The sequence below is a fragment of the Oryzias melastigma genome, linkage group LG3, assembly GCF_002922805.2.
Source record: "Oryzias melastigma strain HK-1 linkage group LG3, ASM292280v2, whole genome shotgun sequence".
NCBI lineage: Eukaryota > Metazoa > Chordata > Actinopteri > Beloniformes > Adrianichthyidae > Oryzias > Oryzias melastigma.
Window position 1 is genome coordinate 21,527,493 of NC_050514.1, and position 25,296 is coordinate 21,552,788.

The 25,296-nt window shown below is 37.1% G+C and overlaps 1 protein-coding gene across 2 annotated transcripts; it reads right to left on the reverse strand.

Moving 5' to 3' along the window:
* Nucleotides 1–525: 525 nt before the first annotated feature.
* On the reverse strand, nt 526–17,628 carry fam120b (family with sequence similarity 120B). Of its 2 annotated transcripts, XM_024295651.1 has the most exons (15): nt 17,524–17,628; nt 17,075–17,185; nt 16,017–16,207; nt 15,313–15,446; nt 15,109–15,231; nt 14,781–14,972; nt 14,432–14,696; nt 14,135–14,315; nt 13,683–13,784; nt 13,394–13,566; nt 12,072–12,164; nt 7,006–7,212; nt 6,563–6,686; nt 2,465–2,729; nt 526–2,383 (listed from the first exon to the last, which is right to left on the reverse strand). In XM_024295651.1, the coding sequence occupies exons 2-15, from the start codon at nt 17,181–17,183 to the stop codon at nt 2,359–2,361; spliced, it is 2,184 nt and encodes a 727-aa protein (XP_024151419.1). In that variant the 5' UTR covers nt 17,184–17,185; nt 17,524–17,628; the 3' UTR covers nt 526–2,358. The 2 variants fall into 2 exon arrangements, 1 of the variants encoding a protein (XP_024151419.1); XR_002921743.1 differs by lacking the exons at nt 526–2,383; nt 2,465–2,729 and adding an exon at nt 7,320–7,356 and having other exon boundaries at nt 6,564–6,686.
* Nucleotides 17,629–25,296: the final 7,668 nt, after the last annotated feature.

Consider the following 25,296-nt stretch of genomic DNA (forward strand, 5'->3'; position numbering starts at 1 on the left):
TCTCCCCTAGACTGAGGCAGGTGTGTCTGTTGCTGCCGTGATATAATATATTTGGCAGAAATCAAATGGATTACATCAGCACAAGCATTTGTCTTAACTAATTTAAAAATAAAAAGTTTTTGCTTCTAAATATAGTTACGTAAAGTAATATAATCTGAAGTTAGTGTCTGGTTGACTTTGCATTTTATTTTTGTTGAAGAAATGACATGGTTCAGTGAGTGGCTTTTACTTATCTAGTTATATTCAGTGAATGTTAGAAGTGGTAGGACTATATGATGTGTTCTGTCTTTAGTATAATCACAAGACAATAGATTTTCATTTTAAAAGCCTATACATACAATAAAAATAACTCTGTAAGGCTTTAAAACCCCAAAAAGAGGTTCAAAGGTATGTTCTAAGTGTGAACCTTTTAATCTGTGCAACACTGCAGTCTGAACACTTCCCAGTTCTTCAACAAATGTTCTTTTTTAATTTTGTATGTGTGTGCTTGTGTTTTGTGCAGGCATTCACAAAAATTAGTCCTGCTGAATGAAATGACTTTTATTTTGTTGTTGCTGATTTTGACCCCAAAGAGAGACAGGCATCCAGAAATACTCTGAGCCATAGACAACAAATATAACCCCTCGTGTATTTACAACAGTCTATAAATACAAACTGCTTCCTTTCACCGATGCCAAAACACAAAGGGAACAACTTCCAGGCTTTTGTGTGAGACAGGATTCTACCATAACACTGCAGACTGATGCCTAATGTTGTGTGGTCAGTGAAACTGAACATGCAGTTCACAGTTTTTTTTAAGTTGCACATTTTAAGTTGAAGGTTTAAATAATAAACTACTTGTAAAATTCATTAGGGGACAGTAGGAAATATGTTTCAACGTTCAGTTTGCAGTAATCTGCTGCATAAAATTTAAAGGGTTGTGATTTTAAAAAAGGACAACACAAAGAAGTTTATGGTAATTTGCATAACACGCAGAAATAATTTGTAAAATACAGCGGCAATCATTACTATTTTTTTCTAAGCAGACATGAAACTTTGGTTCGAAACAGTTTTTATACAAAAATCCCAAATGAATCACGTTTAAAGCCTCCAAGCTATAAAAATGTAAAAATAATAATTGACAAGAAAACATTTAGCACTCAAATTATTTTTTTGAACAACCGGTTGTTTTTTCAGCTTTATTTCCAACAATTTATATTAAAAAAGAATTCCCATAAAAACACAAAGTTTCAGCCACAGTAAACAGTATTTGTTACTGAAGAAGTCTTCATTATTATTCTCTCTCCTCTGCAGTTGAAGCAGCCTTTTGTATGTGTGATCAGTGGCACACAGTTCATGGAGCAGCAAACACTGTGACAGCAGGACTGAATCAACAACGTGACGGACTTCTATTTGCTGAACAAATCACTTGCAGATTTCTTCTTAACTTTTGTTACTGGCACATGCACACGCAGACGCATAAACACAAAAACAAAGGATATTTTTTGGGATTACTTTCCCAGCATCCTCTCCCTATGTTTTTACAGTCTGCACAATAGGAAAACCATCTTCACTTATTATAAATGTGAGGCTTTCTTTGTGTTATAATACTAAAAACACCAACAGATGTTCATGGTTTTACAAACTTCACAACAATGATAATGAATTGTTGCACCTAACATATTTGTTAAAAGATGTACAACTGAATTATTAAAAAAGTGGTGTCACAAACTCTAGAATAAAAACATTTAAATGAAATTCAAGTACCAAACTCAGACAGACAGAATCTCTACTTTGGTGGTCTGACTTTCTGACACATTTGATTACAAAAGACACGGATTTCCTTTGATATTTGATACAGACAATACTGTTTCTCTAGTTAAATGCATTCCTTTAAAAGGATTATACTGCTAAATACAAACAGTTCTTAACCTCTTTTATTTTCACTGCTTTGGTTGGAAAACAGAATCAGGGTTCAGGATTAAGATGTAATCCAACTCTAAGTGGAAGTTTGAAGTGCCTCATTCTCAGTTTGTTTTTGCTTTTGGTCAGATTTTCTTTAAAAGAACACAGAAACGTAATGCTGCTGTATAAGACGGAGGCGTCTGACTCACAACCGTACCACATTTTTTGGATGCACAAACAGACAATTTGAGGATAATCCTCAAATTGTAGGTAGAAAGTAGATGTGATCTCTTTTTGCCTTTCTCTAAATTCCTTGTTTTTCTTCCTACTACATCCTTTAAACAAACAGTAAAGGGAAAACGTCAAGTTGGTTTGTTCAGGGAAACTTGACTCCCCATCTCCTTTCATCGTTTTCTTATCCTCTTAATTCATTAAGTCCCTTCTCAGGGTTTTAATTCCTTTGTCCAGTTAAATTCATGGAGCAGGAGGCTGAGGCCATCTGAGACGGGAAGAGAGAAAAAGTCACCAGAAAAGACCAAAACTCTGAAAATAAAAACAATTGGTGGTTTACTGGTGCTACCTTGGAGCCAAATGGTATCTCCTCCGAGGGTGATGCGATGGACCTCTGGACTGTCTTGGTTGCCAGCTCATGTTCTGGTGTCGTTCATCTCGGTAGTTGGGGTAAAATGTATGAAAATGTTGGTTTCCTGCTCTGTCACAAGGTCTTTCTGAGCCACTTCTGTCTCTTCTATCCTCCCCCCTTTCCCTCCAACTCCACTGGCCTCTGTGTCCTCCTGCTGTAACTCCTCTTCCTCTCCAACTTTCACCAGCACTCGAAGAAAAGCCTTAAAATTAGATACAAAGCAGAGTTTAAATACTGGTACACTATACTTTAACTAAAATAAAAACAAAAAAATTACAAGGTAAATTTCTGCTGTTCTTCCCGATTTTGAGTGAATTTGTTTTACCCTATTATGACGACTTTCAGTTGTTGAATACTTTGAAGCAGCAGGTTTTATAGGGACCAAAGACTCACTTTTATGCATAAGAAACTATTCCAGATTTCAATAAATATGTTTGTTTAAGGTCTTATGAGAAGTCTCACATGTTTTACATAAACTTGAACACACATGGGGGAGGTATGCAACACTGATGGACAGAGGCAACACTGACTTCCTGTTCGAAGCGGTTTTGAAAACTAAATAAACTATAGCACAGTCACTTCAACAGGTATTCACACCAGACGCGATTCGAGTTTCAATGTTAAGTCAATGTTCAGTGGGACTTTAGCTTCAGTTGGGGGGGGTGCCGACTATGTTTACCAATCAGGGACTCAGCTTTGGGCAGGTGACATTTTCCGTGACTCAATCAGCGGGTTAAAAAAATCCAATATGGCTGCTTAATGTGATGATTTTCGTCCTGAACTTCCATCCATTTTTTTTAATCTGCTGGGGCTACGAGGTTGAGACTCTCCCAGTTATTGTTGGGCGAAGGCGGAATACACCCTAGACAGGTCCCCAGATTGTCACAGAGCCCATGGAGCTGGTGCGATTGAGCCCTCTACGCTAGCCAGCTGTCCGTTGGACAGCGCAGTGAGGGTGGCAGGCGCGAATTTGAGGCGCGAATCGCATCAGGTGTAAATGTAACATTACACAGGCATTTAGATTCCATTCACTCCAATGTAAAATGGTCTAACATTCACCATAAATAAAACATACTTGAAGTCTGGATTTAAAAGCTTATTTGTGCCTGCGTGGTTAAATATAAAATAGCATGGGGATGTTTATGAATATCTTGTTATATTTTCATGTCTTTAGCAATATTACACAACTGTTACTCCAATAACATATAGGGCATATATCCTGCAATTAGTTATATTTATTTTGTAAAATTTGAAGTGTAAAACACTAGAAAAAAATAATTTCTGTGACCCATTTTGTTCCAAATTGGAAATTAAAAACCTGGTTTCAAATTGGTCCAATAGAAGCCACCTTGTGGCAGGACTACAGTCATTGGTGTCACCCTCCTAAAAAAAGGCTGATCTGTAACCCATTCAGTCTACTGAGGCTGACACAGACTAAAAAAATCTAAATAAAAAAGTGTTTCTGAGAAAAACAAAACATTTTTCAACAAATGTGAAGTTTGCAAATGCTGCACACAATACGTAACTGTACAAATGATGCTTTAAGAAATGATATACAATGTTCAAAAGTCTTCAATGCTCTTATCTAGGAAATCAGGTGAGGTTTCAGCCCCACAGTCCATCCAATACTCGAACCTTAGATTTTAAAACAGGTCACTGCTCTAATTCAAACATCACTGTTTATTAATATACTTTTCCAAGAAACATTCCAACAACTTATATCGGACTAACTGAACTCAGCTGTCTCCTGTTCAGCGACAGTTGTTCCTTTTTCGCTTAAACACACATACAGTCAACTTGCCTTTATGGTCTGCCCACAGTTATTTCAAGGCTGCCCATAAAATAGCAGAAAAAAATGTTATATCACAAGAAACTTGAACACAACTCTGACACACAGCTGACTTAGAAGTTTTTAGGAAACTGTGCAACTTTACAAATATGAACAAGTAAACAAATAAAATGCACATCAATAATTTAACTGTTTTTATGGGAGCCAGTCATTGGCCTTTGCTGTACTAAAAGTCATCAAAATTATGACACCACAGAAATATCTTTCCATTCCTTGTTTAGCTGCTATTCAAATCTATTTTAATGTGCTTGTAACATGACTTACACCAACACAACTCCAACAGATGTGTCAGATCTTAAGTCAATTACAAAGAACTGAAAATAAAACACCCGAGTCCAACTTTAGCCTGCACCAAAAAGGATCTGCGGCCTCTGAGACTAAACCAGACCACCATACAAATTGGAGGATGAAAAAGAAGAAAAAGGCACCCACAGATGAGCTGCAGAAAGACAAATATTAAAACATTTGGAAAAATGGGACCTCAAAACAAGTTGAGACCAAGACTTGTCAGAAACATCCCAGCTTTTACCCAAAAGAAGGTGAGCTTCCCAGCAAAAGAGAGCTATTCTGAAGGGTACTTTTCCATCGCATCTTGGTCAGAAACAAACCGAAAAGAAGTTGGAAAGCGGCTATACTGAGAGTAATTATGAGGGGAGGCAGTGCAGATATTTGCTGAGGAGACTAAACATCGGGCCCGATTCCAAACAAAAACCAAGCTGGGCCATCAACGATACCACATAGCGCCACCACTCTCTCTCAATCTCCCTCGTTCAAAGACACACACGCGCTTCACTTCCCCAAAGTTGTGTAGTAATGATTGGTGTCTGCGTCTGACAAAAATGAAACACTGAGGTATAGAGAGTGTATATCTTTCATCTGTAAAACCAGAAACATCCTCTGAGGCCCACAAATGTTGACTTGGGTAAAAGGCAGACAGTTTGGCGCAAATCTTGAGTCTCTGCACCAACACAGCACGGAAAAGGTTTCAAAGTATTCAACAGTGTCCAAAAGAACACAATTTCTTTCCTTTGACTGTTCTCTCCTGACTGACCTTGAAGAGGACGGTCAACAGAACATGAATGCACACAGAACAAATCTCCAATCATTTGTGGTTCTTAAACCGCTAACTTTAAAGGTTTTTGAAGAGTGTAAAGTTACTGAAAAGAACAAGAGAGACGACAAAGAGCTATAAAGGAATAATGGGGGGGAAACAACTGAGGGGAAGGGGAGCAGAGAGAGGGGAGACACAGAAGACAGAAGTCTGTAATCAGTTAGTCTTGTTGTGTGTCTTAAAATAGAGCTCTCCAAGTCTATAAACAGAAACCTACTATTACTGGTGCACTGACAAAGCAAGTCTCCATTCAAGCGTGCGAGAGAGTGTGCACACACAAAGTGGTATGCATTAAAGCCACAGGACATATGGACCTCGTTACAGAACGGCCCTCTGGGTAATGTGGTTCAGTGAGGGGCCCAAACGACGACCATAGATCATCTGACAATAAAACAACTCTTCTTCATGTTTAAATTTTAAGTTGTGATTCTGTCCTATCATAGATGTGCAGAAGATAGTCAAATGCTAACAAAAAAAAACATTTTATGTTGTTTTTGCTTTTATTGTAAATGTAACTAAGTCACAAATCAACAGGCACTAGACAACAAAGATCTCTGGCATCACAAGAAAACATGGTGGTTCCATGGTATGCATTTCAACCGCAACCACCACCAGGGAACCCTAAGAGCAGCAGAACATTTCTTTATTCAGGTCAAAGTTTTTTTTGTTCTCCCCCCCCCACTGACTCTCCAGGAAGGTTTCAAAACCTAAAGTCTTTCTCGAAGAGTCATGGCTCCAATTGCAGCATAATTACACAAGACAAAAGAGTAGAGGACAGACATTGACAGTGAACTGGGATTGTGGTTAAAGTGAAAAAGAAGAAAGGGAATTCAAATCCCTAAAATAAAACATATGGAGTGATTGAAACACCTGCTTGTACTACTTGTTTTTATTAGCGTATCCTTCAATGTGTTTCAAGAGAGAAAAATGAGTTTGAAAGTATAAAATGCAGAAATGAAAAAATGTCCCTAAAACTTATTATCTATTTAAATATCTCAAGTGTTTAAACTGACAGGAGGGTGGTTTTACTTAAAAAAAAAGTCTCACCTGAGTAAGGGAATGTGCATTTATTTACCTGTCATTGTTGTTTTCCAGTGTTTCTGCATTGTCCTGGGTCTGGACTGAAGGATTCTGCCTCTTTTCTTGCAGGTTTCTCTAAGTTTTTCCTTAATTTGAAGAAACAGAGTGATGCAGGACATCTGCAAGGAGATAAAAAATCAGATGTTCCACTCTGAGCATGGAGCCTATTCAGACCGAGGAAACTCAGAGTAAACCGGAGCTCAGTCTGATTGGAAACGAACAGATCGGTCGGAGAGCGGTTCGTGATCCCGGACCAGAGTCTGCCTGTATTCAGACTGAAAATTTGTTATCAGGGGAAATGAACTTTGGTCCACTTTAAGCAAACCAAATGTGTCCAGTCTGAATACACACTTAAACATGAATTAATCCAGGCCTCCCTTTCTCTCTTAAAATGAAATAATTTGTACAAATCCGTTCATTTTTCCCGATTCTTCTTACGTTGTTGTCAAGCAGCTCAGAGTTCTCTTTGCCACTGTGTGCCAGCAGGTATTTTGAGTGGAATAAACGGCCATCGAAGCTGTGCCAAGGCATCAAAGCATCGCTGGGCAGAGGTCCACCACTGGCAGTGTTAGCAGCCAGCAGGTGGCTCAGCCCGCGGACGTACAGAGACCCCAGCTGCACCGCACGACTGGAAAGGGCAGGAAGCTGAGAACAGATGAAGAAAATTGAAAACATTTGAGTCTCAATCGTGACATTTAACCTATACTGTACACATTTTTTTTGTTTTTCATTATATGAAGGAAGGAAATCACCTCCAATACACCATGCCCTGAGATACCCCGAGATGACCTGGTGGGACAGGATCAAAAAACAAGTCTAAATGGGACCTTTCGGTGTGGAGTTGGCATGCTGTCCCTGTGCATGTGTAGGATCTCACCTGGGATTTCAGTTTCCTTCCACAGTCTAAAAACATGCTTCTAGTTTAATTTCTTATTTTACATCCTCCCTAAGTATGAATGTATGTGTGAGTGCGTGGCCCCTCAACAAACTGAAGGCCTGTTCAAGGTGTACCTGCCCAACACTAGCAGGGTTGGCTCCAGCAACCCTGTGACCCCAAAAGGTATTCAGTGGGTTCAGAAGATGGATGGATGGACTTAAGAGTGATCTCAATATAAGAACCAACTTAAATCACTTATGAAACATATACAGGAGGCTTGTTATAAAGCATTGATAGAACTGATGACATGACAAATGCAGCGTCATCTCGGAGATTTAAGGTTGTTTTTAGCTCTGTGTTCTTAAACACACAGTTCTCCAAATCTACTAATACATTTCTCCAGATTTGTTGCATGACATGAAGGCATGTTCAAATATCTTTATTTTTAGAGTTTCTAGTTTAAAACTATTTTAATTTATAATAAAATACAAGAATTTTCTTTTACCAAATTCTGCCCTTCAAAAGCTCGGTCACTCTATATTACAGCTTTTGTGACATTTTCATTACCTTTTACATTGAATTATTAATGGACAATCTCATTTTAAGCTCACAACGAGCCACAAACTGGCACAAATAGAATATGTATTCATTTTTTTTTATTATTTTGAGTCGTAAATATGATTAACTGATACTGTACCTTTATAGGATTATAAAGCTAACACTGTTAAATTTTGTCCTCACTCTGTTAGCAGTTGAATATTTCTCAAAATGAACTGCATGCTGAGTTCATAATATACATATACTTAATGCAACAACAACCTAATCAACTTGACATAGTTACGCTTAGAACTTTCCAACTTGAATGCAAAAAAGAGGAAATTCTGGCAGCAGACAAAGAAGAAAACAGGAAAAACTAACAAAAAATGTTTGGGGTGGTTTTCATGAGTTTATTGCTTCTTGCAGAATGTTGCAGAATCATGCCAAGAAAATGTGATCAATTTTAAACACTGGAAAAAAAATCTAACAGCAAATATTTTTGTCATAACTGCATCAAGTTCAGTGTTCTTTCGACATTTGCATGAGTAATGCAAAATAAAGTGACCACTATTTAAATAAGAGCTAAAAACCCATCTCCAACATGAATCTTTACACCACTATCATTATCTTTCTGCTGCACAGCATCTTTTAAAAGTCCTGCAGTGATGAACCATCTGTTTCTTCAATATGATCAGTGCTGCCACCCGCAACAAATTCCTCAACATTGCCCTCACAGTTGCTAAAATAATCAGTTTCTCAACCCCAATTTGCACAACCTCTGTTGCCCAACCCCGAAACATAAATCACACAATTAAATCTGTCTCAGACCACCCACTTGACTCTTCCCTTAACCAGCTTTCACTGCTCACCGCTGCAAAACGGAGAGGAATCTCCATTTGGTTTGTTTGTGTGTTTTGCCTCCAAAAGTTCTAAGAGAAGAGGACATGTCGTATTTACATTCAAGTCCCACTCTGATCCTCTTTTGATCCATTTTAAAAGCATTCTCAGTAAACTTTATATTGTAATTTTGCCATTTTTAGGCAAAATCAGAAAAAAATATATTTTATTTGGACATAGTTTCTGCAGACATTCACTGTTGGCGTGGAGCAACCCCACCCCTCTTACCCTCCCCATGTCAAAAAGGAGCAGAGCAGGGAGCTTGTGGCTTGCCTATAGCATATTTTTTACATCAAAAACTAAGCTCTTTTTTAACGGATATTTTTTTTTCATCTGCTCCTGATTTCCAAATATTCAGAAAGGCAATTTTAAGTTTGAGTTTCTTTATATATAACCTCTATAATCAGAAAAGTGGGTCTTTTAACGATGGACATACTTTTTGAACTACTATTTAAAGCTAACATGAAAAACGTTCACATCTCTTAGTGAAAATCATACAGTGATTAAGACACTTCTTCACCATTGAGGCATTAAGAAGAAGACAGGTTTTAGCTAAGAATCAAAGCTTCTCTGTTTTGCCACATCGTTAAAGAAACAGTTGAACAATCATTCATCCTTTTTAAAAGGATAAACATCAGGTTACAAATACTTACAATATGTGTGCTTAAAATGTTTGAGGCTCGAGTTGTTTAAACTTTAAAGGATGATAATGTGTCTTGTGGCCCCATTCTGAGTAGCTGGAGTCTCCTCCCCCCAGTGCTAACAACTTGATTGCTTTGACTTCTGTGTACTACAGTTAAGAAACTACCTGTGGGTCAGTCACAAAATCCCCCTTAGGAAGAGAAACCTTCCTTCAACCCTTTGTTGCAGCACCACTGATTTATTCTCAAGGTAAACCGGTGTGCATTAGTGCCGTGCTTAGGCTCAAGGGCATGTTGACCAAATATTTAAACATCGACATGTGAAACCTAGAAAGTCTAGTTACATCTAAATAATTATAGTCAATTGAACTGTGAAGCCTCAAAGGACTTGGCTATCGGACTTGCAAAAATCATGCGTTTTGTAAATATAGACTTGACATTGCAGATCAATTTTTGTTTTAATTCATACTCCTACAGAAGAATGTTGCTTCATTTCAAAATAAAAGGAAGCCGTGTCTAAATTCTCTAAAATTTCTTTTCTCCTATAAGCCCAGTTTTCTCCTTATCAGACTGTTACAGTGGATTTCTTGGACAAATTCACTAAATGGTTCAAAACTACATAATTATATTAGGGCTGTGAATATTAACACATTAATGCATGTGATTAAGTGAACAACATTAATGCGTTAATATTCATGAAACCATTTTAATCACACCTCACGGAGCAGCAGTCCTTCACTTTGCGATTAATCTGATAAATTTCTTTTAATTGATCGACAGACTTGATTAAAAATAAGAGTTCTAAATGTACAGTTTTGTATGTGATTTAATTTTGTGATTATTCGTAGATACTGTATTAAGTGGTCGGTAGATACTGTGAAATTAATTTTAATTGTGATTATTTGCGATAAATTTTTCCCAGTTTGCGATTAATTTGTTTTTTTTTAACTGATTCATGTTTAAAGATTTTACTTCATTACAAATATACTGATTTTTATCATCAAACTGATGTTATACATTTACGTTTCATCTGTATAATAAATGTGAAGCCAGATGACTAAAATCCTAACTTTTTCTCCTTTAAAAAAAAACTAAATTTAAGTCTTTTAAAGCACTTTTTTTAAAAATACAGATTTATTTCTCCATATTGCTTTTATGACCAAATCGTGGCGTGTCTGTGTGTGTCTGCTCTCACCTGTCCTCAAGCAAACAGCACTGATAACAGGGATTACATGCACGCATACACACTCAGCCCTGACTGCCACCTGCTTCCAGTCAAACACAGCTTGATCTCCAGAGAACAATGAACACCAGATAGGCAAACAAAGGCCTCAAGGTGCACACATGTATACCGAGACTAAACCGAGCAAAACCTGCCTCTGTCCCAAAGAGCAACAAGGAGAGAAAAAAAAAAGAAGAAAGTGGTCAAAAGCAAAAAGTCAGGGAACTGGAGAAACCGAAACGCCAGAGGCAAAGACTAAAATGTAAGAGTGCCTGTTCATTGTGGAATGATTTGCGTAAAATGTTGCTACATGGAGTGAGAGTTAGCCAAGACAGATGGACTGCTGTTGCAAAGTTACTGTCCCTGTCACACACAAACACACCAAAATCACTGAGGAATTATGCAACAATACCTTGTGTCAAAACTAACTCAAAAAGACTTCCAGAGTAATGCTGAGTAGATTTTAAATATACAAATGTGTGGATCACGTTTGTTAACTTTACAAACATCTATGATACAATTAGAGTGTAGACATGGCTGCATGTGTACATCTAATTCCCACATTAGTCACTGAGTTAAATTGCTCCTTCAGCAAAGTCTTCTTAGAAAAGCACGTTCAGAGCAGCCTTAATTATTGTCTACAAACAAGATGACGAGCAAAATACAAATTACTTCACATAAATATGGTAGTTAAGTATTAAAATAAATGGGGCTGTAAAATGGAACAAACACAATAAGCAATGATTTCCAAATGAAAGAAAAGTACATCTCATTCTGACGAGTGAACTGAATCGTTGAGACACAAGATAAAGTGAAATTCTGGAATTTAACCCCTTGATACCTACTGATATAAATGTGCATCAAACCTTTTCTGCTTACCATCAACTTGAACGCAAAAACATGAATTTATTTTAACAGCTTTAATGAATTCAGGCATCAAGAGGTTAATTAATTTTTTTTTTTAGCTCAGATTTCTGATTATGCAACAGCCATACGCTGTATTGATCCGGTGAAAGTATCAGTAAAAGAGTCTAATAAACGTTCTCTGTTCTATAGACAGAAATTAACGCAACTTAGTTTTATCTAATAACTAACCAAAAAAAGAGGCAACCACTGCTTATAAGCACAACTCTTTTTTATTAATATATTTTGCATTTTATAATGAAATCCATGTGGAGTTTGTCCCACTGAATTTCTAAACCTTGATTTATGACTTCTTGGAAAGACGACCACTCAGCAGATTATTTTTACTTTCCCACCTTTTCTCCGCTAACTCTCTTTTGTCACGTTTGTTTGTGTCAGAGAGTGTGCGTTTGTGGCTTCGACCAACCTCGATGTTCTGAAGCTGCTGGGGAGAATACAGTTTCAGACACACAGCCTGACTCAGGTAAGCGTCAACGTCCTCCTCAGACAAAGACTCAACCTGAAAACAAACACAAAAACGCACACCGAGGACAATAAATGGTTTACAAACCCAGTCACACCACCATGTGTCTTCTGTGTGGGTCAGTTTGTTTGGTCTGCTCGCTGCGCAACAATTCAACAAAGAAAGAAACCATGCTGACAGCAGAAACAAAGCTGCCCAGTTGTGTGTACAAAACAAACAAACCCTGAATTTATTTAAATAAGAGACTGGGAGAGGAATGTGAATGCAGCACTGATCAGACAACAGCTACTATTGTGTGTCAGGCAGTCCGCTCATCTCTGATTATCTACTTGTCTAACAAGCAGCTCTCATGCCTGTTTGTTGGTCCTTCATCCATTTAAATCAGTGGCTGCCAGTCACCGTCTGTCTATTTGACTAACATCAGTGTCTGTCTGCAGCCGGCCTGTCAATCACTCGGCTCTGCCTGTTGTGAATGTTAACGCAAGATAAAAACAAGAACATTTAGGAGGAACAAATGCTTTTCAAGCATAAAAGAAATAGAATAATAAATCACTTTTTAATCTTGAAAAAAATAACTGAGAATCTAATTTGTTGATAAGGATTTAAAGCAGGTGTGTTGCAGAGCTAAGTAACTGCAGAGTAATTTTTGTTTTGCTTATATGATGTGACGCATTCACTTTCAGTTGATGATGCAAACCTGTAATCCCCACTTTCTAAAAGCTCAACCAGATCCTGTTGGTGCAAATTGCTTTTTTTTTTTTTTTTTGAGCTATAAAATCAGTCGTTTCTAACCACACGTAGATTTTAAAGTAATTAAAAATTGTCTCTTAAAATATTCATTTGGTTTGTTATGCTAGTTGATGACGTAAAGAATAAAGTTACGAAGATCGGTGTCTGCGGCAGAACAAAAGGCAAAACGACGTGTCAACAAGCAGTGTTTGGTTTCACATAACAGATTGACAAAAGACTGGAACAACAGCTGTGTATGCATTATAGCTGTAAATCCCAAATCACACACTTGTTTGTTTGCTTCAGTGTCACCAAATAAATTTGGTCTTTTTCATTTTCTTCATATATAAACAGTTTCTCAACAGAGAAAGTTTTTTTTCCACCAAATGTGTGACCTGAATAATAAACAACAATGCAAATTTATCAGTCAATGCTTGAGGTTTGTTTTTCTCTTTACACACACATGTCAAGTCAAATCTTTTCAGCTCGTGTTTCCATTGATTTGTATTTCTATTTACTAAGAAAGTATACACCACCTGTTGAACTATATATGTGACCAGACAGAGGGCAGCCAGTAGACTGTTTTCAATCGCACCATACAGCTCGGTGTACTCGCTGCAGTCGAACATGAAGAAGAAAGATTCCAGTCGAAAAGCAGAAACCTCTGGACCATTTCCAAACCATAACTGGTCCAAACATGGTTGTCCACCTACAGTCCAAACACAAAAGTAAAAAATATGAAACATTTTCAAATAACAACTGACATTTTTTTTTAGATCTGTACAATTAAATTAAAATGTATAAGTGTATAAGTAAATGCAGTACATGGTAAGTTTACTGGGACAGGATGGACCATGTCAGGCTCCGTTAAAGGGTTTCCTGGATACACAAACCATTCCTTTACAACTGGAACATCCAAAGTGTTGGCTGAAAGACATGAATTCACTATTACCTTTAAGATACCACCTGCATTTGAAATAATCCTTTCAAGACATGAATCAGAAACGAATTAAAGACCCACTCCAACCCAAACGTTGTGTTTGCCATTTTGAAAATGGTATCACACGAATAATAAGACCAGTAGGAACACTTAAGATAGTTGGAGACGGTCTTTCCGCAGTTTTTTGTTTTTGTTTTTACATGCTTGCAAATTCTGTTCAAAGCATGGTTAATGAACTACATTTTTTTGCATTTGCAATTAGTAAATGTAAATCATCTGTGCTTTTAAAGGTAGATTTCTCTTTTTAAAGTTAAATTATCTTCGTTTGTTTTCGTACCATCTTGACCAAGCAGCAGCAGACCATAAATGCGTTGTCGACAGGGTTTGTAGACGATGGCTTGAGGCAACAATTCTTTATCTTCTTCATCTTCTAGAGTGTTGCTGCATTCAGTCACTCCAGCACACACCACATTATAAACCATAAAACCTTCTGCTGCCACATGTTTCTGTCTACATGCCTGTGGCAAAATACAAACAAGAAAGATTAGTATAATCAGCTGGATTTGTGTGTGCAGAATTAAAAACTGAAGGTAGGATATATGATAAAAATACGACTTTTTGTTTTATCACATACCTTTAATATTTGTGTATTAATGTGCTTTTCAAAGGCAGATGGGATTTCTGAACCATCAAAAAGCTCCAAGTCATTTTGTCCTGGTAGTAAGTAGGAGCAAATCCCCTGCTGCAGTAAATCTCTTTGAGAAGCTGACAGGTTCAGAGATTGTAGGACCGATCCCAGGTCTTCTGTTTCTCTGGTACTCAAAGACCTTAGTAGCTGGGCTACTGCTACCACCATCTGACCATGAGGAGCACAGGACCTCGATGTTGAACAGTTTTTTCTGTAAACGATAAAACCAAGAACTAAAAACAGAATGTTGGCTCAATTCCAAATGTTTTTTTAAGTTGGAGGTGCGCACACACACCTGTATGTTGCCATGGCATTGTTCCTGATGCCCTGCATCTGCTGCTCTGAAACAACATCATTACCTAAGAGACAGGCCAGCAAAGGTAGCAGGGTAAAAGGCAGCCCAATGCTTCTGCAGAGTCTCTCGCGGTCGTACATGACTGTGGTGAGACTGTTTATCCACAACTTTCCTACAGAGAAGTAGGGGACACTTGATAGAAAAAAAACAAAACAAAACTACATGTAAAACATTCGTTAATTTCTCCATGACTTGCAGTTTTTACTTCTCAATTATAATGAAGCATGTTTAAAATTAAATTATGAGAAAGCAATAATGGAAAACAAACCTGTCGTATATGATGAAGTCTGAGTCTTGCCCCAGAATGCCCATGCTGCCATGCTGACGCGCATAACTGGCAATCTCAAAGTCCGCTTCACGCACTGAACAAAACACCTGCTGCCCCAAAAACCTTTGAATAAAAGGATATTTTTATTTAAACTCATGCTACTGAATTTAAAATGCATCCTAATTACTCAGTCCAAAGACTAACCTCAGAGCAAAAGGCGTGAATGTTGCCAGAGCAGACGGCAGACAAAAAAGCTCTTTGTGAGGCTTCACTCCATGTTCCTTTATGTGTCTAAATATTTTTGAAACATCCCCATTTGCTCTGCGTCTTCTCTTTACCTTCAGAACAAAGGCAGAGCTTTCTTTGAATGGAAGCTGGCAAGCATACAAACTGGAGAAATCAGGTGGGCAAAAAAACATGTTCCTGAGAATTTCAGTCTGGATTAAATCAAAGTTTGGCAAAAATGAAACACATTCAAGAAGTATTTTTGAAGCTACACAAATCCCACTAGTTGGGCCATCCATCTACTGTGTATTGCAGCCAGTATTGCTCTAGTATCGTCCCCAGGCCTTGCAGAAGTTTACTATAGCAGAGCAAATCAAATTAAACTTTATTCATAAAAAGCGCTTCTAATGCCTTGCACAACTGGAAGCACCGGCCCCTGGACTCGAGAATAAAATAATACAGTTATGAGCGCTTGCAAGGACAGATCTTGCAGCCTTTAGAAGTAAATCTCTCTACTGAATTAGAGAATTTGTTAGCCATGACAAGTTACTCTGATAGTTAAGAGTTTATGAGTAGAGCATGCTATGAGTAAGCTTTTAAATTTATCAAGAATGCTAAAAAAAACAAAAAAAACATCTTAAACATTTAATAATCAAAAAGACCCAACTGGTTGCTATTCTCACCCACTCCTGTCTCTTTTGCTGCTCCACTACACCATCAAAGAAAAAGACCAGTTTGATCCCTGCAGTGGTAAATGCATCCACCCAGTTCTTCAGGATCTCCATGTATTCCTTCCACTGTCCCCCACACACCCAGTCCTCACATGAGTACCAGTGGCACAAGGAGGCCATGCCGTCCACAACAAGTGTGGGATCTGCATTAGAATAAAATACATCAGAGGTCTGCCATTCTGGGAAAAAATATACAGAAATGAATCTTGATAAACAAGAAATATTTAAAAAATAAAAAGAGTTGGGATATCGAGCGTAAAGAAATTGCTATTTTAAAGGGCTCTGCAAAAATATTAAATGATTGGGTTTTTTTTTTTTTTTTTACTTTTTATTTTTAGTTTTCACCACAACTGATACATAACAGAACAAAGCAAAACATTGATTAAATATAGGAATTTTACATATAAATCACCCCATCAGTTCTTCAGAGACAAAAAAAGAAAAGAAAAAAGAGAAAGGAAATAGATGCATTCATAAAAAATTTGTATGACTAGGAGTTCATCTGTATAGGTATTGTTTCAAATCAACCCCAAGTACTTATATTTAGCTATATCTTTATAAGTATGTACGTTTGATTATATAAAATATAATTATTAAATGATTAAATGATTCTTTAAGAGACAGAGAGAGAGCTTTATTTAATCAAATAACATTCATAGGCTAACTTGTGTTTCCCCAAAAATACGATAATAAATGTTTAGATGGTAATGTGGTGTTACTGTTTTGTTATTACTGTAAAATGCTTATTAGAATAAAAAAAGCTGCAAGTTATCATTAGAAAAAGGTAATTAAATTTGAAATGAAAATATTTGGTACAAAACTAAATCACTGGATCTAAAGCAGCAGCGTAATTTTATGCATGTTTTATTTCAATCAATATTAATGTTTTAGAATTTCCGTTTTTAGTTCTTTTTTTTAAACTTGAAACGTACTAGATTAATATTTACATTTGTTTTGCACTGAAAACACAAAATAAGCAGGCAGTAGTGTGTTTGAATTAGACTGGCAACCTTGCTGTGTTTTAGCAGCATGTTGTCTGGCCATTTCTCTTAGGTTCACTGTGACACAGGCATCCGGACAGCAGCGCTCCATGAAACTCTGAAGACCCTTTACGCCCATGTCTGAGGAGCAGAAACAAAACTATAATTTCAGACCTACTACTAAATCACGGCAGAACAACAGAACAAAAGAAAAACACTCGTGTAGTGTACTTTTGTAGAACTGCGAGACATATTCTAAACATTGTGAACAAAACAGTATGTTTCACTTCTAAAACGGGTTTGTTATGAAGCTTCACGTTGTCAAAGAAAACACATGCTAGCGGTTAGCTTAGCATTTAGCCGCTCAAGACAACTGTACATTTCTCGTTCAACGACCTTAAAAACATTCTTGTGCCCCTCACATATATCTCTTTAAATATAAATAATCGCCTAAGTAATTTGTGTAGAAGTAAACTTACTGTTTAAACCTTTAGAAGCAGATGCAACAACTAACTGTGCTAGGTATTCAAACTACTTCCTACAATGTCACGTGACGTAATCACGCAGGCAAAACAAAGCGCACGTGCTCGACTCATTGGGAAAGTAATTCAAGCTTTGTATGTCGTGAAAATAACATTACAACGAGTGGGTACTATGCCAAAATGCTGATGGGATATATATGTTTAATTATAAACCACACGTTTAAAATATCTAAAAAGGAAACAAATAGAAAAATCGGGCATTTTTACGCCTAATTGGCATAATAGTGTAAGGCTTTAATTAAGGAGTATAAATAAATACTGCATTTCTCTGTTTTCCCGTATTTAGTGCTTAATTATGTCATCAGATTACCTTTATGTGAGAAAGTGGGATTTTTCCTATTAATAAATGTTGGTCCGTTGGTGAACATGGACTACTATTACTACTACTACTACTACTACTACTACTACTACTGCTGCTAATAATAATAATGTTGTGTAATCTGAACAACAGGGACATGTAGCTGTGTAAGAGTGTATTTTTCAGTTTTAAAAAAAGAGCAAAACTGTAGTGTAGGAAAATTAATCTTGTGAGTAGAATTTCAAAAAGTTACTTAAGCAAAAGTAACTATGTTGTGGTAACTTATTATTGCCCCTGGCCCTCATAATACCCCTCCAGGGCAGGATATGGGAGTGTGTAATTTCTGCACTACAAAAAGAGAGTGGGGGGGTCTACTCTGCAGTCACAAGCTATTAGGTGTACCTTCTCAACAAAAAGCACTCCATCCCCTTTACTCTATTGTTTGCGCAGAGCAGTAATAAAGAAAGGGACATATGCTGGTTGTCAGTCCAGCTGTCAGCATCTGTTGTTTCTCAGCCAGATGCTCTGTGGACTGGGAGGACAATCCTCCCAAACAACTTTTTCAAAGAAGAATGAGTTGTGCTGTAAATGTTTAACACTTGGCCCTTTTTTTAGTCTGCCACAAAAATGTTTTGGTCAGTGGAGACAAGAACAAATTTGGATAAAGCTCAAAATAAATGAGAGGTATAAACGTGCTGTTTTAGTTATGACCCACAGATAAGGACCCCTTTGCACCAAAACAAGTCTCCCAGAGTCTCTAACATTCCCCAAATGTTCAAAATACAGCTGCACCGCTTTTGTTCAGCAATGCAAACACTTTAGTACTTAAGTCTTTGGAAAACCCGAACAAAGTTATCATGCAGTGTTGTTTTTTTTAACATTTATTTGTCAGAAAATGTATCCAGTACTTTGATATGTCATCAATAAATAAGATAAAACGCTGGATGCCACATAACTATTTTCTAAAGGAAAAAAATGGGTAATTGAGAATTTAGCCTCATAAATCACCTAATAAAAACGTTTATTTTTCCTTTTATGAGATCCTTTTTTATATGTTAAAAGAATCCTATAGTTTTGGAAGGCAGGTAAGAAAAAGTAAAAGTTGTGTCAATTGGTTCAAGTAATATTAAAATATTGGAGAAATGAAAAAAATATAGGAGTTAAAACTATAAAGATTTCATTTAAAAACAAGACATATTTATATTTTCTTATACTATCGTTATTTTGATGAAAAATAAACTTTTGGGTGTTTTTAACATGTCTTTGTGAGTTTTTTCTCATGATGGAGGATGTGCTGTATATAGAGGAAATTCAGCTTAAAAATGTGGTCTCAATTAAGTTGTTTTGTTGCGAATAAGAAGCAGATTTTAAAAATGCCATTACAGAAAGCAGGAAGATGTGATGTAGAAAATACTACAGCGAACCACGAGCTCCCTGATCCACTCAATTCCGATGCATCCGATTGTAAACAAATAGATTCATGATTTTTTTCCTCATCTGAGCTGGCGTCTGGCTCAAAACTGTACGCCTGGACAGCCACAATATTGCTCATTTTTGTTGGTCCGATAATGTTAGGTTGGGGTCGTGAAGGCCTGCAAGCTAGAGGTAGAGCACGTAATAGGATGGATGATGGGAAGAGGATTCACAACCCAGAGTGAAATTTTTAATGAACTGCTGTCGCTCTGCAGAAACTTGTTGTTTTGCTAAATTTAATGATCATAGTATTTTTTTAAAGCCAATGGGAACACTTAAAAATAAATCAAAAGATGATCAGAGGTAATGTGCCACAATAGTGGTAAATTACAGCTTTGTAAAAAAAAATTTTTTCTTCTTCTTGATAAATACATTATTTCAATAAAACGTTTTTAATTTACCAGGAGAAATGCATCTGCTTGTGATTTCTGTGTCACACACTCATACAAAACACAGTTACCAAATCCCACATCCTTTTCTCAGCAGTGTTTGAGTCTGATCTCTATTGGGGTTATATTTTTTTAACCTCCCCTTCTCTTCCCTCTCTTCTTCCTTCAATCTTCTTCTGCCCCCCCACCTTTTGTCTCCCTTCCTCCCCTCTATCGGCCAAAGCTTGACTCAGGAGAAACAGGCAGATGTTTCAAGAGCACACGACCAGCCTCAGCCCGACCCCACCCCCAACACCTCCCAATTGTACTGAATCAGCAGTTAACCCCCCGAAAAGAATTGGCCAAGCAAGCGCGCACCCTCCCATGGCAGGATCACCGCAGCTCAAATCTGTAAGAGCTCAACAGTTGTCCATCTGAATGAACAGCACACACAGCGAGTGCTGTCCTGATCCCCTCAGGTGCCTCCAGTGGAAACTCTGAGGTCAGCGTCCAGGACCCGGGGTCCCTGTGGGCAGCTGGCCCAGTTAATCCCACTGCTGAAGGCCACCGCTCCCCAAACTAAAGGCCAGGGACCCCTGGAGAGCCACAGGGCAGGGAACTGGGAGGGCAGACAGTGAGCGGCTTATTCACCGGCCTAATGTGAAAATGTTTAGCCACAAGGTACAACACTACATTTGTCAAAAGCAAGCAGAAAGTTAGCACAAGCACCTCATACTATCACAATGGTGGATTTGATACCAAAGTTTTTGTTAAACTTAAAACACTATTAATTCCAGCATTCATCATATAATTTATTTCAGTCATAAAAATAGCAATTGCATTCTAATGTACTAATGTAAGTTTTCTGATGCACACAAATCTTTTTTTTCCTCATTTTAGTCCCTTACCACGTGCTTATACTGGATTATTTGAAAACATTAACTAGTTAATAGTAACAATGGAGATTTCTGTCTGAAATGTCCAGTTTTGTTCATAAAAAGAAGCTTGAATCTAAAGTTCAGCAGTTAAACTGAAGCTAGAGCACTCTTATTTTAATCATATTCAATTTCTGACTAAAATCGAGGTTATTGATAAAATGAACAAACTCCCAAAAAATTAGATTAAAAAAATTGTGGTGGAACACTGAGATTTTTAGTGCATGTCTTTACATGCCCCAATAAATGCACCAAACCTGACAAAGTTTTGATAAATCACAGTTTTCCAAAAAACGATTTGCTCTGAGCGACTAATAAAGGTACACAAAACAAGTTTTTTTGTTTGTTTTTGTTTTGTTTTGACAAAGTTGTGGACAAATGACACATTCCACACGGATGAGGTGTGTGACAAGCTCCCAGGTAAGGCAAGTTTATTTGTATTGCACATTTCATGTACAAAAACAATTCAAAGTGCTTTACATAAAGCATTAAAAGAAACAATCAGAAGAAGATGAAAGAAAGTGAAATTAACTGAATTTAAAACAAACATAAATAAACACTGCAGAGGTAAAAAATGTAAATATATTGGCCAAATAATTGCTTGTCAAATCTAATTCATTTGCACCTGTTGGTTGAAAATGTATGTAAAAATCTGTACCTATAATTTAGATAAAGTAAAATAAGAATTATGAGTACACACTGCCACATCTAATCAATGAGAGAACCAATTTGCCTCATTGAATTGCTCATAAAAGAGGTTGATTGCCAATTAATGTTGAATTTTGTCATTTTCATTGACATAAAAATAGAAAGGGTGAAACAATTCAATTCAATTAATATCATAATTTATGGTTTGTGATATGATTCATAGTCAACATTGGTTCATTTTGAGCGATCTGATTCACTGACCTAACAAATCTATCTTGGACATCTTTGGCCAAAACTTCAACCAGTGTGACTCAGAGATAAATACCTGGGACTGAACAATGCAGGTATAGTTTTCTAGATTCCTTGTATTTCTTGCAAGATAACCAAGTGTAAATTGAATATGTTTACATAAAAAGAAGAATTAATGGCAAATCCATTCACATTTTAGTTTCCTGAAGTTCAACTAAATGTGTTTTTCACCGGATAAAATCGTAATAAATCATAATATTTGTAAAGTTCAGCCCACTGTTGTTTTTCCACATTGAAATAATACAATCAGAACATTATTGGAACACAATACTACACTGTATGCAAATTTCAAAGTGTTTCCACACATGTACTTTAAAGATGGAATGATCCTTTTTTGCTGCATCATTTGTTTGTTGTCCGCTGTGATAATACTTGTTTTTTTTCACACTTATAGTAAAATAAATCTACCGTACCTCAATAGTATTTTCCACTATTCATAAAAACAATTTATTTAATCATGAAACATTTTTTAATGGTATAGGTAGATTTGATTGACAACTTGCCTCAGACAGATCAATTTTCTTGGATTGTAGGAATAGTAATCCATTCATCAATTAACACGATTGATGTTTACTTACAATTTTAGAACCATCAATTTTACTGATACTTAAATGTGGATCTTTTGATGGCATGATTTGGTGCCTGAATGGCCACATGTGAGTTTGAGACTACAGAACTTCTACTAAAAGTTTTGCTAAAATAACCCCCAAAACATATCATTTTTTTAACTGACCAAAGTGCAGGCCGTCGTGTGTGTGCGTGGATGCGTGTGCATGTCAGTTGGTGTGATGGTGGTGTTGTGAACGTTCCCACGATGGCTATCCATCCATTCCTTGGCACACACACACAAAGGCCATATGGCCATCTCTAAGTCCTTGCATGCCACCACTGTGATTTGGCTGCAGCAGCTTCACCTTCAGAGGCTTCATCTGGACAGAGGAGGATGGAGGGATGACAGAAGGATGGAGAAAACAGAGCAGGAAGAGGCCAGAGATGTGGAGGGAGAGACTCGGCAGAGGGGTGATACGAGAAGCCATTTGGTGTTTGGTCGGTGTTTGGTGAGCAGATGGCCTGAGCTCGAGGAGGGGCGTGTCTTGTCCTCGCGACCCTTCACAAATCACACAGCTCTCCCCTGAGGGGCTCGCGAGTCACCGTTCAATGGGAATCAATGGGAATTACTTCACGAGAGAAAAGGATGAATGGGCGGCGGGGCGCGAGACCTCTCCCTTTGTTGTCCCCCCCCTCTTCGTGTCACAGCTCTCGCGCACGGGTACAAACGCGCGTGCGCAGTTATAAGTACACACATGCGCAGCAGGAACAATTTCGATTAAACAATCGATCGCCAGTTAAACAGTTTTTTAGCCTGGTGCGCGCGTCCACGGACACAATGAGAGATGAGAGGGGAGGAGTTTGTGCTGATTCCTCCGGTTTACATAAATTATGCTTTGGAGGAAAATGTTCAACGAAAGGGGGGCTCTTTCCATGCTTTTCTGTTTGTTTGGAAAATGTGTGCTGCGTCATGCTGACGGGTACGCCTGTTTACACCACCACAAACATCTGCAAGATAACTACAATAATCTGATCTATTGTGTTTACATGCACTTCACGAGTCTGATAACGAGAAAAAAACTGTTTCTGATCCTTTATCAGATTTATATCATACTGTAAGAATGTTGGGGCTGAAAACTGAAACTTTCTGTTGATGTTTTTTTGTTTATTTATTTTTTTTAAACTAATGGCATCAATTAATTAATTTATTATAAAACCACAGCCTGCCTGAAACATGCACATTGTTTTTTAATTCTAACATATTTGTCTGATTTTTGCATAACTTGCTGTTTTAAAGTGTTTAATATAATATAATATCTTAAAATTATACATGTTTACAGTCTCAAAGCTTTCTTATCAAGAGTACTCATCTGCTAATCAGGGTTTGCTGTTCTTCATTTATACTTCATGAAGAAAAATGGTGGTTTGTGTTCATACATTTGTGTCAATATGTCTGTTTTTTTCACACACATTGCGAATGCATCACTGCCATTTCCTTTGATAAACACATCTCTTATTTTCTGGGGGTGTAACAATAAATTGTTGAATCAGTTTGTATTCCTCCAATCCAACCAGATTGATCTGTCTGAGGCAACCTATTATTTGAACTGAGCTACACCGTTACCATAAAATCAATTAAATCAAATACACTGATTATATGGATTTTGGAAAATACTATTTAGTTGAGGTATGTTGATTTTATTTTATTATCTGAAATAGTCAAGTGACATTACAGTGGCCAATACACGTTATGGCAGCAAAAAGTGATCAAAACATCATCATAGACCAACGTGTGGAAACACTTTGAATTTTGCACAAAAAGAAAAAGAAAAAAAAATTGACCATACAGCAAAATTGTAATATTCAAATAATGTTCCATCTGTATTATTTTGATCTGGAAAAACAACAGTGGGCTGAACTTTACAAATTCTGGTTTATTATGACTTTATCTTGCGAAAAATACAAGGAATATGGAAAACGTCCCCGTCACTGTGCAGCACCAGATATTTATCTCTGAGCGACACTGATTGATTTTTGGCTGAAGATGTCCTGGATAGATTATAGGTTAGTCAATCAGATCAAATTGGATCCTTCAAAGTAAATTAATATCGACTGAGAATTGAATCAGCAACTGCAAACTATGATATGAAGATATGAATCAAATCAGTATCAATATAAATTGTTACATTACTTTTTCACATTGAAACTGGGACTATTTTTTGTGGAGACAAATTGTCCAGGAACAACAGATAAATATTGCATTTTGACTAACTCCAGTACATTGCAGATATGCTTTTTAATACGAGTTCAAAGTGAAATGTCAAATAAATTAATATCAGACATGTCTTATCAGCATGTTTATGTATATGTCAATGCAAATTGAAAGGCAGCAAAACTTGCCAATCAAGCAAAAAGAAATTAGTTTTTTTATAAAATTATTCAAATCAGATTACTGTAATTATCTAAAAAATTATATCAGATTATCTTGCATAAAGAAAATTAGAACATTTTACATAATTGAAAAAAATCAAATTAATATTGATGAGAGAATTGGTGACACAGTGACATATAAAAGGGAAAAAGCACATTTGCAAAATTCAACTAAAAGTGTCAAGTGAAGAAATTTTTCACCTCATATGAATTTCAGTGTTAACAAACCAACAGGTTAAAAATAAAAAGAGAAGCGTCATGCAGCTGAACACACACAGGTATCTGACACTCTCTGATAGGCACAGATAATAGAACTGAAGGTTAACCACCTTTGCATCAGCCGCAATGAGTGTAAACAGCACTTTACGGACACCCAACTGCATATAGACAGCCTCTGGCCCAGAGGGAATAGCAAAACAGGGTCATTGAGATATGCAGATTTGGGGACTGTCGCACTGCAATCTTGCAGCTGCTGTTGTGTGTTGGTATGGCAGGCTCAAAGTTCTCCATATATTAGATGAGCTCTGTGAATGAGAGCCTTGTTTGTAGACAGCAGCAGGCCAAAATGCTTGGAGAGGGAGCACCTTCAATTAGAGATGTTAATCAAGCCCTCCATTCCGGTGCATGTGTGCGTGCTCATGTCTACTGCAGGACATTTGTTCTTCAGCGCGCTCTGCTGCTGTGCCAACACATTAATAGG

Coding starts and splice junctions, on each gene's coding strand:
- fam120b (XM_024295651.1), bottom strand. CDS start 17,183: ATGGGCGTAAAGGGTCTTCAGAGTTTCATGGAGCGCTGCTGTCCGGAT. Junction 12,165..13,393: donor TCACATATATAGTTCAACAG/GTGGTGTATACT, acceptor GTTTGTTTTCAG/GTTGAGTCTTTGTCTGAGGA. Junction 6,687..7,005: donor CTGAGCTGCTTGACAACAAC/GTAAGAAGAATC, acceptor ATCTCCTTGCAG/ATGTCCTGCATCACTCTGTT.